The 19,005-nt window shown below is 39.1% G+C and overlaps 1 protein-coding gene across 4 annotated transcripts in view; it reads right to left on the bottom strand.

The window, feature by feature from the left end:
• Positions 1-19,005, bottom strand: part of ADGRA3 (adhesion G protein-coupled receptor A3) — a 134,231-nt gene that overhangs the window by 63,557 nt on the left and 51,669 nt on the right. For 2 of the 4 annotated variants that reach the window (XM_030314113.1, XM_030314114.1), the window contains exons 4-7: positions 17,500-17,571; positions 10,327-10,398; positions 8,324-8,484; positions 5,036-5,249 (exon numbers count right to left, since the gene is read on the bottom strand). In XM_030314113.1, the coding sequence (XP_030169973.1) occupies positions 5,036-5,249; positions 8,324-8,484; positions 10,327-10,398; positions 17,500-17,571 (519 nt within the window). The remainder of the gene's footprint in view (positions 1-5,035; positions 5,250-8,323; positions 8,485-10,326; positions 10,399-17,499; positions 17,572-19,005) is intronic. The other 2 variants (XM_030314116.1, XM_030314115.1) reach the window with 2 other exon arrangements.

The raw sequence follows: 19,005 nt of genomic DNA, 5'->3' as shown, positions 1-19,005 counted from the left end.
ATGATCCCTCCAGGGGCGCCTGGGTAGCTCAACTGGTTAAGCACCCGACTTTGGCTCAGGTCACGATCTCGTGGTTTGTGAGTTCAAGCCCCGCCGTCGGGCTCTCTGCTGTCAGTACACAGCCTGCTTCAGATCCTGTCTCCCTCCCTCCCTCTCTCTCCCTCACATGCCCCTCTCACCATGCTAGGATAAATGTTAAATATTTATATATATATAGACATACATATATATGTATATGTGTACATATATATGTACATATGTAAAATATATATATAAATGATCCCTCCATTTAAGTATTTCAGCAGCAACTCAAGATGAACAGATAAAAAGCTCCTGAAAACACTAGGGTTAGAGCTGTACCAAAAGTATGAACAGGGTGCCTGGGTGGCTCCGTCAGGTAAGCAACCAACTCGACCTCAGCTCAGGTCATGATCTCACAGTAGTGAGAGAGAGTGCTGACAGCACGGAGCCTGTTTAGGATTCTCTCTCTCTGCCCCTCCTCGTTCTCTTTCTCTCAAACATTAAAAAAAAAAAAAAAGGTATGAACAAAGTGACAGTGAGATGGGACATCATGCCTGACACTTCTCCCACCAGAAAGAGGAAACCAGGATGCAGCCAGGCAGGGCAACAGCCTAAGTGCAAAGGCAGAAACATGGCGGCACATTCTTTGTCAAAACTAATGGAGACGTTTCCAGGTTACGTGTACCTTTCCACTGATTTGAAGGAAAATAGTCAAGCATGAAGGAAGGAGATTAATATTATGAAGTGAACAATTAAGAAAGTATTTAAGGTAAAATACTTTGTGGGAAGAATTCATTAAGTCTCTACAAAGATTTAATAAATTACCAACTAATGCTTTCACAAAAGGAGTTTTCCATGTAAAGGTATACTTCAATTTATAAAACAGCTATATTTCTAAATAGCTGTCAGTAAATTCAATTTTCAAGATGAAATCATAATTCTCTAATATAAAACCTATTAATTAAAGAGCAAATGTCAGAACCTTCAATTAGCCTTTCTCCCCACCATATGACCCACTATGCTATGCTTTTATGTAAATAGAAAATTAAGAGATAATTAGACATAAAGGATGTATCATTTTAATTAACTGACAAAATTATGTCTTGAAGTTAATACACGTTTTTCCACTCTCCTAAATCATTAATGGCTATACAACATCATATGTTCTAATAAAGACTTTGAGGCACTGTTACTCTGAATCAAAGAAAATGTTTATCATCTTTGTTAATTAAGTCAGTGAACAAACCAACACACTGTAATAAATATATTCCAAATAAAGTACTAAAAGTACTAAATATACTCCAAATAAAGTCCACAAAAAGTACCTTACATTAAATTTAAATAACCACATTCTAAAATAACCAATCACTCTCTAATCCAGAGGTCCCCAAACTTTCTTGGTTCACAGCACCTTCACTGACAAGAAAATGTTACAGAGCCCTAAGCCCAAAAGAAATACCTACAATGGTCCAATTACTAAATTAAATCCCAGAATTGTGTATCGATGTCCTAATATCTTAACAGCCATTTGAAAAAATAATGCACAACAATCCGAGGTAAATATTTCATTCTTCAATGACCACAATTACTTCCTGATGGGTTGTGTCTGTCTTTTGAGCACTCCAAAATTAACCAAATGTCAGATACAGATCAAACGACACCCTTATTTCACGTTCCACAATGACTTTCACACAGTACCTGCTTTGCACCATATTAATCACCCAAAACTCGGTACCCTTAAACTATGGCGCCACAGAAAGGAATCCAGCATGATCGAATGATACTGTAACTGCCTCAAGTTGGTCCAACAAATGTCAAGTATCCCCACGCTTCTTCAAAACCTTAAAACAGGGGCACCTGGGTGGCTCAGTCGGTTAAGAACCTGACTCTGGGTTTCGCTCAGGACATGATCTCACGGTTCGTGAGTCTGAGCCCCATGTTGGGCTCTGTGCTGACAGTGTGAAGCCTGCTTGGGATTCTCTGTCTCCCTCTCTCTCTGCCCCTCCCCGACTCTCTCTCAAACACAGATAAATAAAGTTTAAAAAAAGAAAAAACTTACAACACCCCACAGCACCTCTGTAAACTCACTGTGATGTCCCAGGGCACTTCAGCACACCCGCTGGGAGCGAAGGTCCTAACACATTCTGCCAACATGCTTTTAAAGATAACCTTTAGCAACACCTTCAATGCTTAAACCAATTATCAGAATAAACTTTTTGGGAATCCTCAAGGCAGCATATTTGGAGATTTAAGGAGGAAGAAGCAGCTTCAATTTTATCTTTGAGGAAAAGTGCAAACTCTGATTCTTACCAAGGGACAATGGATAACATGAGAAAAACCACGGAAGAACAAACAAGTATCTCAGGTTAACCAAATTGATAACCATCATTTCCTTTTCCTGCAACTCCTTTACTATTCGGAGGCAAATTTTGGGTAAAGGACTTCATATGAAAGATTTTCACATTAGTCAAGTGTCCCTCCCAAAAAAACTATTAGGCAAGGATGCTGACCTTAGAATTAATTTTTGGTCCTGCTTACAAAGAATTTAAAGTATGACCTGCAGAAATAAATGTATAAAGTTAATCTAGTTACTTTATAATTGCAAAATGTAAAGAGTACTAAATGATTGAGAGCCTTTTTATTTAATAAAAGGTTCTATATATTTTAATATGTTATTGTTGCTATATCATATCTCAATTATTGTCTATTCATATAAAAAATGCTTAAAGCACATAACTCCATGAGTTTTAACATATGTACAGTGCTTGTGAAATTATCACAACACAAGTGAGGTAACAATTAGTCTTCTCACTGGGGCTTAAACTTTTTCTAACAATCTCACTCCCTAATTAAAAAAAATAAATAAATAAAATAAACCTCTGATTCTGGGAAGAGCAGGGCAGCTCCTATGAAACTACCCTCCTTGCAGTTAACAATTATACACTCTGAACAAACTACAACATGACGCCTATCTCAACACACGGTCAGTGATCCAAGGCAAGCAGAAACCGGAGAGAAGCTGACACCTGGAAGAAGGGATCAGCACCAGGGAGTAAGACCAGGAAAGTGTTTTCAATGGCTTTTACCCAAGGACAGGCCCCACTCAAATAGAAATTCACAGTCTTACTTGTTGAAAAATCAGAGGACAGAGGTAGACAGGAACCTGGCTGGAAGCCCAAACTTCTGCATAGAACATCTACCCGGATCTCTAACTGGCCCCTGATAGAGTGGGCACCAAGCAGACTTCAGATGCTGCCCAGCACAGAAAAGACAGAAGTAGGAGTTTGAGTTTAGCCAAACTAAATGCCTGAGGGAACAAAAACCAGCTGACTTCAAGCAAATGGAAGAGAACCCAGAGTCAGGGGTTTGTAAACTTTTTCTTCAAAGGCCAAACAGTAATTATTTCAGGCTTAGCTGGCCAAGAAGCAACATTGAAAATATTATATTGGTACTTATGTAACTATTCACAAACGTTAAAAATATTCTTAGCCCACAGGCCCATCAGGCCAGGTGTGGACCATAGGCTGTACTTTGCCAGCTTCTCTATAGTGAATCATTCACACTGTCCAGGATAGAATCCAACATTATTAGACACATGAACAATATTTTTTTCTTATTTATTTATCTTGAGAGAGATGGTGCAAGTGGGGGAGGGGCAGAGAGCAAGAGGGAGAGAGAGAATCCCAAGCAGGTTCCCCATGCCATCAGCACAGAGTCCAACCCAACAAGGGCTTGAACCCACAAACCATGAGATCACGACCCAAGCCAAAGTCAGATGCTTAACCAACTGAGCCACCCAGGCACCTCAACATTTTTTAAATAATAAAATATAAAACATATTCAAAAGCAAAGAAGACAGTGGTGATGATTCCAAGATAACCTAGATATTGGAAATAGCAGGCAAGAATTTAAAAGCATCTATTATAAATATGTTAGAAGACACAAAGAAAAATATGCTTCTAATAAACAGACAGGAAATCTCAGGAGGGAAACAAAAATTGTAAAATAGAATATTCTATCCCAGAAATTCTCAGACAGAATTCTCAAGTCAGAATGCCTTTATTTTCTTGATAATTTTTTTTAATGGCACCTCTTTGAATCTGCAATGATATTACCCTAAGTTGCTCTAAAAGAGTTTGGAAACTACAGACCTATTCTTAAATAGATAGAAGTAGGAAGAATAAATAGTAAGAAGGGTGGCTCAGTCGCTTAAGCATCTGACTCTTGATTTCGGCTCAGGTCATGATCTCTCACAGTTGTGAGACTGAGCCCCACGATGCACTCTGCATTGGGCTTGGAACCTGCTAAAATTCTCTCTCCCTCTCACTCTGCCTCTCCCCCACTCACACCTGTGCACACACACTCTCTCTCAAAAAAACAAAACAAAAAAAAAGAACGAAATTGGTAGGAAGGAAAAAAAGAGAGAGACACAAGAGAGAAGAAAAAAGAAAATTCAATGCCTACAGGTTAAGATTTTACCAAAATAAAATATATAGTGATAATATCATATATTTTCACTCTGTTTTTTTATACTTTATAACGCTCATTCAAATCAATGATTTTGGTGATCATACCAGTCATTGGGTTAACAGGACAGGTGTTAAATCTTTTATACTGATGGAGTAGAGAAAGGAAATACAGTATCTTAAACTGTAGCATTAACCTACGGGGAAAATTAGGTGATCGCTAAATGTGAAAATCTGAGTTTAGCAGCAGTAAATGGTTAGAAATTAAGTTTGGTACAAAAAGTTTACATTTTTCCTCCTAAAACTTTTAACAAAAACAGTCTCCAACTTTTTAACAGTGTTTCCCTTTCTTCCTATACTTTTCTGCTCCACAACTGGATGACAAAGGTAGCTATTTAATTTCCGGAAATGAGTAACAATCAGGAAAAGGAAAACCAAATGTTTGTATTTTTAAGTGCAAGAAGATAAAATGTTAGTTCAAATTCTAACACTTCAATTCTGAAATACAGAAAATCCACGGAGACGATTCCTCATCTAAAAAAGTTTACCTGGCAATCAACGAGCAGTTGTGAATCATGTTCTTTTCCACAAAGATACCTTGAGATTCATCAGTTTCAACTATGCGTCCATCCTGATACCACAACACTTGCATGTCCTGATCAATATACGAAGCCATACACTGGAAGGGAAGGCTGTCTCCTTCAAACACAACTTGACGATGAGAAGGAGTCATGTAGAAAGATGGTAATTCAAGGGGTGGATCTGCAGACCATAAAACAAAGACTCAGGAAACAGATACCACACTATATTCACTCTCCAGAGTTAAAAGCTATTGAAACTCTTTTTTGGGGGGGCCGCTGGGGTGGCGCAGCCAGTTAACCGTCCAACTTTGGCTCCGGTCACTCATGATCTCACGGTTCATGAGTTTGAGCCCCGTATCGGGCAATGTGCTGACAGCTCAGAGCCTGGAGCCTGCTTCAGATTCCGCGTGTGTCTCTCTCTCTCTTTCTCAAAAATAAATATACACAGAAAGAAAAAACTCTATTATGAAAACAAAATTTTTTTAAATTTATTTTTAACGTTTACTTATGTTAAAGAAAGACAGAGAGAGAGAGAGAGAGAGAGAGCGCAAGCGTGTGCATAAGCGGGAGAGGGGTAAAGAGAGAGGGAGACACAGAATCCAAAGCAAGCTCTAGGCTCTGAGCTTGTCAGCACAGAGCCTAACACAGGGCTCCAGCTCCAATTCACGAGCTGTGAGATCCCAACCTGATTTGAAGTTGGATGCTTAACCAACTAAGCCACCCAGGTACCCCCAAAGCGATAGAAATTCTAATTAAAATGTTTTAAATGAAAAAAACAAATTTTCCCCAGTGACCAGCATTTTCATGCTAGCACCAACAAGGCTCCTACTGAGATAAGTGGCTCCTAAATGAAAACAAAATTAGTAAAATTAAAATGAAACCATTTCATAATCAGTTCTGACATTTAAAGTTGTTCCTGTTTTGTGGTATCTAAGCAATTACTAAGAAAACAAATTGTAAAATAATACTTAAATCTGGAGAATGGAGCTGGTGATAAGTAAATACTGATAGACATACAATTTTAGAATACATTTAGAAGACAGCATTACCTTTGATTAAACCACTGCTTTCTGCTTACATAAGTGATGAAGACTCACTGAGAAAACTTAGAACATTTAAAGAAAAGGGAAAGAAAAATCTTTTAAGATCCCACATATCATCATCATTTTAACAAGCTGATATGGGGTGCCTGGGTGGCTCAGGTGGTTCAGCGTCCAACTCTTGAGTCATGACCTCATGGTTTGTGAGTTCGAGCCCCATGTCGGGCTCTACATTATCAGCATGGAGCCTGCTTGGGACTCTCTCTCCCTGTCCCTTTGCTGCTCATGTGCACTCTCTCTCTCTCAAAATAAATAAACTTTAAAAAAAAAAAGATTAAAAAAATAAAAGCTGATATATTTCCTTCCAGTCAGAAAAATAACAGGGAGGAATTCTAAATAGTGCAAAACTATACACAAATACCATGGGCTCATTAAGGCCTTTAGAATACTTAGTCCACTGTCTACTACTGTTACCTGTATGTACTCTATCCTCTCTTTTATTTTTATTTTTTTAAGTTTATTTATTTATTTTGAGAGAAAGAAAGAGAGAGAGAGGAGAGAACACAAGGAGGGGAGGGCGGAGAGAGATGGAGAGAGAGAATCCCAAGCAGGCTCCGCACAGCATGGAGCCCAATGTGGGGCTCAAACCACGAACCACGAGATCATGACCCGAGCCAAAGTCAGATGCTTAACCAACTGAGCCACCAGATGTCCAAGTTGTGGTCTATCCTAAAGAGTAACAGCACATACGCAAACACACATACAAAGAAATGAATCCTTGGAAATTATTAACAAACTAAATACGCAGTAATAAGGAAGCGGTCAAGTTACAGCTGCATCTGTATCATGTACTGGTATGCATCTCTTTTATATGATGAGGAAATGGGTTTACCTCATCTCCAGTTTTAAAAAGTTACAAAATATTATTAGCGTATGATGAGGTTTTGGTCAAAACACAGGAAAAGGATGAAGAAAATATACTGAGTTATCTTTGACAACAGCTACCTTGGGAATGCAAGCATGGGCTTTTTGGGGTTTGTTTTTTTTTAATTTTTTTAGTGTTTATTTATTTTTGAGAGACAGAGCACAAGCAGGGGAGGGGCAGAGAGAGAGGGAGACACAGAATCCAAAGGAGGCTCCAGTCTCCACACTATTAGCACACAGCTCGTGGTGGGGCTTGAACTCACGAACCATGAGATCATGACCTGAGCCGAAGTTGGATGCTTAACCAACTGAGCCACCCAGGCACCCCATAGGTTTGCTTCTTTTAGTGTCTTTTCTCTTCCAGCTTTATTGAGGTATAACTGACAGAACTATAATATATTTTTGTTTATTTTATTCTTCCCACCCATGTTTAAAATTGTAAGATATTTAAAGTGTACATCATGATGATTTGATATATGTATATGTTATTTCTTTTCACAAATCTTAATTTTCATCTAATGAGTATATTTTACTTGTGAAACTACAACAATAAAGATAATAAAGAAAAAATGTAAACAAGTATAGAACTGCTTATTTCCAGACACAAAGTCTGGAATCTCCTCTTACCATTTTAAGGAATATTTTCGGTTTATGTGTATTTTTTTTCTTTTTCTTTTAATAAATATGTTGTATTTCCCTCAAGTCTTCAAATACTCTTCAAAATTATGAATTTTAATAGCTGCATTATTATAAATAGATGTGTCACAAGTAATTCAGTCAATCCCCTATTTTTGAGGATTGAAGATATGCTTATACTTAAATACTGACTAACATAGCTGATCATTTCCTAAGAATTACACCCTCCTCTAGAATCACTGGATTAAATTGTATCAAATTTTTGAGAACACTGATACATACTGCCAAAGTATGTGTCAAAAAGGCTCTATTAATTCACACTCCTACCAACAAGTAGTATGATTGCAACCTCAGATTTTTTTTTTACTATCAAATTCCTGATTTGCCAACTGATAGAAAATTTGAAGATTGTCTGAACTTGCTTTTCGTACAGAAAGCCGTTCAAAACCTAAGAACTTTAAACACCCATCCAAAACTGTTTTATCCAGTTGACTTAACTATTCACATACACTAAATATGTATTATCAGATCCATGAAGAGTAACGGTTGTAATCAGTTCCATCACAGTGTGAAGAGGACTTCACAGTTTGTCAAGAAAAAGACAGCAGCAAGTAAAATATGGCAAACACTTTCTCTCTTTCTCTTTCTCTCTTACCACACGTCAACAACTCCTGCTTCACACCCGTGACTGGCTGGGCCTGAAGAGACTTAGGATAAACACACCGCGTGTCCCGGACAGTGATGTTTCTCTCCTTTACCCAGCGATGCATCCACAGTATGTTACAATCACACAGAAGATACTCAGTCTGAAACTCTCTGTAACATACAAAATTCAAATTAGTGATTACAGTGAATGTAATAAAATGGCATGTTTGCTTTATACTGCTGGCTTCTGCTTTGACAAGCACACCAGTGCTCACCCTGGGATGCCTGGGGCACAAACCACCCACCGGTTGTGTTCTCCTTGCTAATGAGAGGACAGGAGGAATGGCTGACCCCAGCTCTCCCCCGCTGCTAATCCTGAGACTGACCGCTTCAGATCAAAGCTGGTATGCAAACAAAATCTACACATCATCCCTCTTCTATGTAACAGGCTCCTGAATCCCAGGGTCTAGAATAGCAAACCTCCACCTTCTGGGCCTATCAAACTTCTACCCATTCATCAAAAAGCATGGGGACATGAACACATTATGTAATAGGGGGACAAAACATAGATACAACTAACACAGAACCTAACACATCCTGCACAAATAAATCAAAGTGCAAAGAACAAATATAACATGTGTGTTCCTAGCACGGACCGTGCATCAGCACAGGCTTCATCTCATTAATTCTGGCAAAAAAAAAAAAAAAAAAAAAAAGGAGGTGGGATGAGTGATACACAAAAGAGAAAGTAAATTTTAGAAAACACTACGGAAGGACGACTGGACTGACTTCTAACCCCTAAGCACCACTTTCTGGTTGGTTTCCAGCACGCGGAGGTAAAAACACTAGCCATTTTTCCCAATTTTTGGATAAAAATACCTCCTACATTCCTACTGCCCAAGGTCTCAAAAGCCAGAGATTACTCTCCGTAGTCCTTATTTCTAAACTTACAGAAATGGTTGACTTGAGCCTACTACATATGCCAAATAGAGATGTTTTCATTCACTAAACAATGGTAATGGCAACAAAAAGAAAGACGAGACAGACTTTGATCCACGGTGGCTCTTCAAGTGGATACATGTGTCCATATCTATAATGGTGAGGAGCCAGACGAATGCCTAAGTATTAGCTACATCTCAGTGAAAACTGCTAAACAGTACACCTAGAAAATTAAAGGAGAAGGGCAGAGAAGAGACAGGGAAGGAAAGGTTAAAAAAAAAAAAAAATGGAGAAGACAAGGCACAGTAGGGAAGAAGACAGCATACACCAGATAGCGTCTGCAAGAGAAGACGTTTTTCCCTGGAAAAATAATCAACCCCATAAATTATACACAATAAAGATTTGAAAAACATTATATTTAACTGTATCTCCAATAGAAATTAGTATAACTTACAGTTTGAAATATATTATGGTTTAATGTGGAAATACAATTACCGTCAAAAGGAACTCCCATACAATCTCAGTTAATAAAACTGTTTTGGGAGGAAAAAAAAAGATCAGCCAATTCTAAAGCTACAGAGAGCTATGTCAATATGATCTTACGTTGGTTTCGTAAAGCAGGCATTCTACATAAACAATCCTAGAAATTTCAGTAATTAGTTGTGAATTCAGTTTGGGGAAAGGGTTACAAGATAAAAGTAAAACCCTAAAGTATAAAATATTCTTCACAATAGACTTTCATAGGGAAGGATATTTTATACTTTGAGGATTCAACTAGTCAAACAATCTTTTCTAATTTGAAAATAAAGTGAAAGAGAATGAATTGCCCATTTATTTACTCTAAATATAGAGACAGTATTCTAAGGAGAAAATGGCTGTCCCAGTCTGAAACACATTACTCTGGTTTATAGTATGCTTTTCAATGAGAATTCATGCTCTCAACTGAGAATCTAACTTTTGCAAAATTTCACATTTTCCCCATGAAGTCTCTTAAACCATATAATAACTGTTTTTAATTCTTAAAAAATCAAGATTTATTTTTCAAAACAGGAAAAAAAATTTTTTCTTACTTACAATGACTGTAATGAACCAAGATAATCAAAAGTTCCTTGAGATAATGAAGAAAACAAATTCCCTGAAAGGTTTCTGGGAAAGAAAAAAGAAAAAAAAAAGGAAATAATTTCATATAAAAAATACAATTATGTATCATTTTACACAATTTTCTAAAGTGTCCTATAATCACTGAGTAATGTTATAAAGAATTTATGAAAGTTGTTTTAAATCTTACAAAAAGGAGCAAGTAGTAAATACTTTATCCAAGGATGAATAACTTTGTTCTCAGCCTATCTCAAGTAATAAAATTAAAGTTATTACTATCACATAGGATTTTCTACCAAATACCAGGCGAATCTAAAAGCTACCTTACTAATAAGGTAGAGCCTTAGTCATGCTCTCATTTTAAGTAAATCAGTCTTCGTATGTTAACTCCGCATCATGTAAGAAAGCAGAAATTTAAAAACCAGAAAAGGACAAGGACAAGGATGATCTGAATAATCATCAGCAGCAACCCACAGGAAGCGGATAAAAAATGTGAACAGAGTGGAAAGAGTCCGGGGTTTAAGACGGACATAATTCAGTGTGGGCCTTGGGAAAATTACTTAACCTATTTTGTTTCCTCCCCTTGTATCAGATGACTTTAATAAATACCTAACCCTTGCTGAGTTTTGTATGAATTAAACCCAGAACGTCCCATGCTACAATCTGAGTGGTTTGGTAAACCCAGAAGTATTCCGCGCTTGACCATAAGCTCCGGGAGCAGCAGGACTTGTGCGTCTTATTTATCAGGGTACCCCTGGCAGCTAGTAACAAGCTGTGGTACACAGTAGGTGCTCCGTGGTGGTGGCTGACTATTCGGGATGTGGACTCCACTTCAGGAGGCTCTGAATACTAAATCAGGACTGAGGGCACCGGAAAAATGGCAGGAAGGTCAACCCCCATAAGATCTGAAGATCTGTTCTCTGTCTATAGTACTATCAAGAATAGATACAATTTAGACCTAGAATTCTCAAAGGAGATGCCCTGAGACTTGGGAAAAAGCCTGCCTCTCACTGGGGTCTGGACTGAATCCCTCCTGTGTGGACAATCAGGTAGATGGGATTCCCTGGTGGGGAGAGGGGACAGAACTGATCCGGGAAAGGTCAGCCATTCCTGTGACATCTGCAGTCGTGTATTCCTGGATGGGAAGACTTAATATGACACAAATGCCAATCCTTCACAAATTAATATACAATGAAATTCAGTAACAAAAAAAAAAAAAGACCTCCCTGGATTGGCTTTTAAATATGATATACGAATTTTTGATAGAAAAGGCCTGGATAAAAGGGTTCAGATTCTCATAGGAGAGCTGCCTAGGAATGTAAGCAAACAAACAAAAAAGGAGATTTGCCATTAAAAGAATGATGAAAGAGATGCCCTTCTCTTTTTTGGCCTATCAGAAGGGATACTGAATGTGGATTTTGAAAAGGGTATTACAGATGGAAGTGTAAATCATTATTATATTTTTAAAAAGTAACCTAGGGGCACCTGAGTGGCTCAGTGGGTTTAGCATCCCATTCTTGATTTTGGCTCAAGTCATGATGTCACAGTCCTGGGATCGAGCCCCACACAGGGGTCTGCACTGGGTGTGGAGCCTGCTTAGGATTCTCTCCCCGCTCCCTCTGCCCCTCCCCCACCTGCATGTCTGTGCTCACTCCAGCGCGCGCGCGCTCTTTCTCTCTCTCCTCTTGAAATTAACTTAAAAAAAAAAAAAAAGTAACGGGGTGCCTGGGTGGCTCAGTCGGTTGAGCATCCGACTTTGGCTCAGGTCATGATCTCACAGCTCGTGAGTTCGGGCCCCGCGTCGGGCTCTGTGCTGACAGCTCAGAGCCTGGAGCCTGCTTCTGCTTCTGTGTCTCCCTCTCTCTCTGCCCCTAACCTCCTCGCATTCTGTCTCTGTCTCTGTCAAAAATAAATAAACATTAAAAAATAAAAAAATAAAAAAAAAAAGTAACCTACATGCAATTAAAATGAACAACAGTACCTGTATGAAGCTATCCTACGTGGAATTACATGATTACTTGGATCTGTTTAAACCAATGTAGGCAGGAAGGCAAAAGAGATGGAAGGCATAACTAAAACAAGACTGGTTATGAAGTTGCTAAGTGTTAAAACAGGAGGAAGGCTACATGGAAATTCCTTATATAATTGTCTCTAATTTTTTTTTACAAGCTTGAAAAATTCCTTAATAGTAAGTTGGAAATAAAGCTCTATCCTATAAATACAGGATTTAAGTATAAACAAAATAAAAGCACCTTACAGGGATCATTAGATTCTAATTATTAGGTAATTTTATTCTAATTATTAGTTATTATTAGCGATTTCCTCTTGGAAATCACAGAGGAAGGAATCACACTGAGGTGAGACATGCCATCCTTCCAGGAAATCCCAACACAAACCAATTTTTCCTCCAGCGTTCAAACAGACTGGCTGAACACCAAACAGAGTGACTGGCTTTGGTTTGGGGACCATAAAAACTTACACGTGTTTTAAAACACTACAATCACACTCCAGCTCGGAGAGGCTTACACAGAAAAAGCAAAAGGGAACTGAGAATGACAACGGCACAGCAAAGTCATTGCTCCCCAGTCTATCAGCTCCCTGAATGGAACAGCAGGTGACTTATCCATCCATCCCCCACTCCCACCCTTGCATTGTTGTTTCTTAATGTCTTAATTTTTATTTACTTACTTTTTTGCTAAACAGATACATCTGAATTCCTATAAGTTAAATATATACATCACCTGTGTATATACAGGGATATTTACCAGGGCCAATGGATTAAAGGAAGGGAAAATGCAATCAAATAGAATCTCCTTCAACAGAAGAACAATTGACTAAATTATAATCAGTTCTACACTAGGGATATTCTGTAACTATTAACAAACAAGGACTACGACAACATGTACCCCCTTGAAAACAGATTAATGATATATGGGTACTTTTTTTAAGTAAACTGCTGAGTACAGCACACATTTAAAGCCCTATATGCATGCCCGTACATTTGTGGGAGCAACAGAAAATATGAAAATAAGACAGCCACGTAGTGAGTACAGGCGACCTCGCAGTGGTATGTCTGAGGTGATGGAAGGAGGCTTAACTTTTCCTTCAGGTCTCTAAATGGTTTTATTACTTAATGACATCACTAACTGTTCAGTTGTATAAAGGAAGTTTTCATAAACACCACTTACCAATTATTTCTGATACAAAAATATTAAATGTGTAATTCTTAGGAAAAAAAATACCAGATTTAAATTGATCAAAATTCATAAGAAAGAAAAAAGGAGAAAGCTTTTGATTTGCTGATCTCCTAACAATTTCTCTGGAAATTAACCTCCTAAATGAAGGAGAGAGACTTATAATGAAAATATACAATGCAATTCAGAGGGAAAAAAAAAAATCTCTGGTTTGGCTTTTAAATATGGTGTCCACGGTGCATCTGGGTGGCTCAGTTTGTTGACTGTCAGACTTCAGCTCAGGTCATGATCTCACAGCTCGTGAGTTCAAGCCCCAGGTTGGGCTCTGTGCTGACAGCTCAGAGCCTGGAGCCTGCTTCAGATTCTGTGTCTCCCTCTCTCTCTGCCCCTTCCCCAGCTCACGCTGTCTCTCTGGCCTTCAAAAATAAATAAACATTAAAAAAAAATTTAAATATAGTATCCATTTTCAGCTCCTCATCTTCGGTTTGCCGGTTATTTCCACTGTTGAGCGGGATAGGGTGGGAACCTCTGGGAAGTTAAGCCCTCACTTCTCTGAGACGGTACTCCCCAGAAATTCTCCATCAACAAAGGCTGAGATCCACAGATAGAATTAATCAATTGTACCCTCCACATCCATGTCCACTGAAGCCTCAGACTATTTAAAGTTATTTTTGAATTCTTAACCTAAGCCTCTAAAGCCACAGCTTGTTTCAAAACAATGAGAAGCCAGGGCAAGAAGGCTACAGTCTGTGTGCCAAGGTCTCATCCGGCCTCCCTGGCAAAAGGCCTCCATTCCAGCCTCCTTGGCTAAGAAGCCCAGCCAGTCCCAGATGCCAAGTTCCAGGGCAACCCAGAGAGTCCCCTGAAGCAGCAGCAGAGGAAATATCTACAAGAGTGATCCACTGTGAATTCCCTTCTTCTGTACACCTGGTCTTTTGGGGGGGGGGGAGACAGATCTTATGTAAGAAATGCACTATGTGCCCCATTGCTAATCAAATTTGTTTTCCACTTGTTACACTAAGAAAATACTATTTTGGGGTGCCTGGGTGGCTCAGCCAGTTAAGCATCCAACTCTCAGGTCAGGATCTCTTGACAACGCAGAGCCTGCATAGGGTTGTCTTTCTCTCCTCTCTCTCTCTGCCTCTCCCCAGGCTGGCGTGCTCTCTCTCTCTCAAAATAAATAAACATTTTTTTTTTTTAAATATGTTTTTCAGGTTCCTGGGTGGCTCAGTCGTTTAAGTGTCCGACTTTGGCTCAGGTCATGATCTCATAGCTCATGGGTTCAAGTCCAGCATCAGGCTCTGTGTCAGGTTCTGTGCTGACAGCTCAGAGCCTAGAGTCTGGAGCCTGCTTCGGATTTTGTATCTCCCTCTCTCTGTCCCTCCCTTGTTAGCGCATTCTCTCTCTCTCAAAAATAAACATTAGAAAAAAAATTTTTTTAAGTATGTTTTTCTTCCCAGGGGGAAACACGAATTGTTTTTAGCCTTCACAACCAGCACACAGGGTGGCTCAGCCTAGAAACTGGGAAATTGCTGTTGCCCATATAGAATACTTGTCCAAAGTTTCTTGATCCACAGCTCTAGACCTAGGTCAACCCAAATTATTATAGGCATCTCCATTACAATGCATTTCTGAACATTAAGAAGCTACCTCAATTGCCAATTTTTCTTAGAACAGTATTTAAAGGATGTTAAGTCAGGTTTACTTCTGTATGTGCCATCAACTGTTGCATTTAAAAAAGCCACAAAGACCTATTACTACATGGGCTACAAAATTATCTCAATCAAATCTCAAAGTAGGAGACCTGGTAGCGCTATTCTTCTGTTTGAATAATTCACCTGAATAAATGTCCTGTAAATTCTCACAACAGGTATCAAAGAATTAATTAAAAATGTAAGAGATGTACCTGAGCTTTAAAACTTCAGCTTTTGAGGGAGAGGAGAGGAGGGGAGAGGAGAGGAGGGGAGGGAGGGGAGGGGAGGGGAGGGGAAGGGAGGAGGGGGGGAGAGGAGGGAGAGGAGAGGAGAGGAGAGGAGAGGAGAGGAGAGGAGGAAAAGAAATGAAGAAAGGAGAAGAAAAGGAAAAGGAAAGAAAAGAAAAAGGAGAGAGAAAGAAAGAAGAAAGAAAGAAAGAAAGAAGGAAAGAAGAGAGAGACAGAGAGAGAAAAGGAGAGAGAAAGAGAGAAACAAACAAACAAACAAACAAACAAACAGTAAGGAAGTAAGGAAACGCCCTAACATAAAGACTGCCCCTTCTAGTTCTTTTGCCGAAGCTATAAATCCATCTGGAACCAAAGTCAATGAAAACAGTAGACTCCAGACTCTTTTTTGTTACTTGAGTCATAGCTATCCAAAAATATAACGGATTTTTCTCCATAAATGCCTCATTTTGCCAATTCCTGTGCAGTCCTCAAAAACCAAAAATACAAAACCCTCAAGAAGAGATAATAAAAGCACTGAAATAAAAGTGCTGTGATACAGCCTCAATAAAAGAAAAATGCAATTGGTTTCATTGATTTCCAGTTATGAGTAAAGCTGTACACCAAATCAGTCTTCTATTTCAACACAGGAATATTGGCCGTATACCTCTCCCCCTAAATTAAAGGGCTCACTGAAAAGTATTATGAGTTTGCTAAGAAACAGGAATCCTCTGTGGTATTCTAAACAGGTGATCCTAAGTCCCCTCCTTCCTGCTAGGGTGAACTCATCTCCCTGGTTAAGCCCCCAACAGCTTTTTCAAAGTTAACATGAATGAAGTTGAAGAAACATTCCGAAAAGCTACAAAGAGACAGAACCAGACACAGACAACCCTCGTAACTAGACCTTCTACTGTAAATCCCGAATTTCATCCTGCACCCTATTCCCAGATTACTACTCTCTAAAATAGGATTTTATGCCATCTTCCCAGATAAATGTCCTTCAGTGGATTCCTATTGTTAAATCGGATCTAAGCCTCTATCTGCTTCTCATATGCTCCCATATAAAGTTCTATTATAAGGGCGCCTGGGTGGCTCAGTTGGTTAAGCACGTGACTTGGGCTCAGATCATGCTCAGATCATGATCTCGCATTCATGGTTCAAGCCCTGCACTGGGCTCTGTGCAGACAGCTCAGAGCCTGAAGCCTGCTTCAGATTTGGTGTCTCCTTCTCTCTCTTGCCCCTCCCCTGCTTGCACTCTATCTCTGACTCTCAAAAAATAAAATAAAAAAGCATTAAGAAAAAATTAAAGTTCTATTATTATCGGCCTTACTTCTAGTTATTCCCAAACAGAACCTCTTCTTCATTTTAAAAAATAAAAATAAAAATTAAAAAAAATGCATTTGATGGCTTATACAAAGTTCTTCTGCATTTATATCGTATGTAAATTTTGAGATAGATACAGACAATTCAAATTTTAATTCATCTTTGTAATAACCTTGAGGTATATTAACCTATATTAACGATGAAAAATAATCGAAAAGCTCACAAAAGTTAACTCACCCCAAATCACAAAGTCAGAGGCATCACAATTCAAATGGCTATTTTATTTCTTCACACCAGTGGCCTTCCCCTTGACATGGCTTTGCTCCTATTTCCACTTTCATGCATCATTTGTTCTGCTTCTTCCTTTCTAACTAACCAAATCTTTACAATCTCTGGACCATTGGCTCACGTTTACCTCCTCGAGGAAATTTATCCAGACTGGCAAAGCTTCCAACCATCTCTCTCCACACGAACATGTCCTCTGAGGCACATACCACATTGTGTGGCTCTGTGTGTACATGCGTGCGTGCGCACAGTAACAGAGTATTAAGTTCTGAGGACAATATGTCTCCAGGATTGAATTTCCAGCTATCTGCTTCTCCTTCTATAATCCCAACAGTTGCTACTTTACTATTAAACATGTCACGGGTATCTATAAATATCTGGGCAATAGTTCACATGCTTTCTTACATTTTAATAGAAAAGCGTACTTACAGCCTAACCAGATTGGTGAGTCCTCGAAATATGTCTGCATTCAGACATCCTATTCGATTGTTTGTCAGATCCCTAAGGAGAAAGGGGAAAGAAAAAATATCTTCAATGTGTTCTCTTGGTTAATGAAGATTTCATACATTCAATATTCAGGAACAGCACCCAGGTGACATACAAGATGTTTTCAGCATCTCTGAGAAGTTTACCTACCTCAAGTGAGTTAAGGGTAGCACTGAGAAAAACGAAGTCTTGCTTTCACTTATTTCTGGCACTTACAGACTACACGCTGTCTAATTATAGGTGCCCTCTGTATTTCAAGCATTTACTCCTATAAATTTTCTTTTTTTAACGTTTATTTATTTTTGAGACAGAGAGAGACAGAGCATGAACAGGGGAGGGGCAGAGAGAGAGGGAGACACAGAATCTGAAACAGGCTCCAGGCTCTGAGCTGTCAGCACAGAGCCTGACGCGGGGCTCGAACTCACGGACCATGAGATCATGACCTGAGCCGAAGTCGGACGCTTAACCGACCAAGCCACCCAGGCACCCCCATTTACTCCTATAAAAGACTCAAGATAAAACTGGAGTGGTAAAAAGGAGACCTCCATCTACCTTACTGTCTGTGATAGAATTCCTTAGATGGCCTACACAGTTCACGACGCTGGAGAAGTTAGGGACAGAGCTCAGTCTCAGCGAACATCTAACAGACAATAAAGGGGCAAATAACCAAAATATTTGAACTTTTATTTCCTCAAGAATACCTGAAACTTACTGCTTTCTAATGTCATTCCTTAAACAGCAGAAGTTTTGAGTGTATGGAGAAACGGAATTAGCTCTTACTTCACAGACTATCTTCATTCGTCTTAAGCCAAATTACTTCAGCAATAGCTAGTTAACAGCCTAGTTATTTTTCCCTTCACTATTAACTAATAGTTACGGTCGAATACTACTCCTCTAAATATGTTTTTCCTCCTCAGTCCATGAAACGTTTTCCTTTTTATCTACGTAAAATGTTTAGTAGATATTGTTTTCTTCTGCACTGTGTTCTTTCCTCACACCACAGTGAATACAATTTTACATTTTTAATCAGATTACATTTAAAAAAATTATTTTTAACATTCATTTTTAATTTTTTTAATGTTATTTATTCTTGAGAAATACAGAGACAGGAGTGTGAGCGGGACAGGGCAGAGAAAGAGGGAGACACAGAATCTGAAGCAGGCTCCAGGATCCGTGCTACCAGCACAGAGCCCCGTATGGGACTCGAACTCACAAGCCTTGAGATCATGACCTGAGCCAAAGTGGGATGCTTAACTGACTGAGCCACCCAGACACCCCAAGCATTTATTTATTTTTGAGAGAGAGAGAGAGAGAGAGAGAGAGAGACAGAGCACAAGCAGGGGAAGAGCAGAGAGAGAGGAGACACAGAATCTGAAGCAGTCTCCAGGCTCCAAGCTGTCAGCACAGAGCCCGATGCGGGGCTCGAACTCACAAACTGTGAGATCATGA

This window comes from Lynx canadensis, chromosome B1 (genome assembly GCF_007474595.2).
Source record: "Lynx canadensis isolate LIC74 chromosome B1, mLynCan4.pri.v2, whole genome shotgun sequence".
Lineage (NCBI taxonomy): Eukaryota > Metazoa > Chordata > Mammalia > Carnivora > Felidae > Lynx > Lynx canadensis.
The sequence above is the reverse complement of the archived record's forward strand: the minus strand, read 5'-3'. Positions and strand labels throughout refer to the sequence as shown.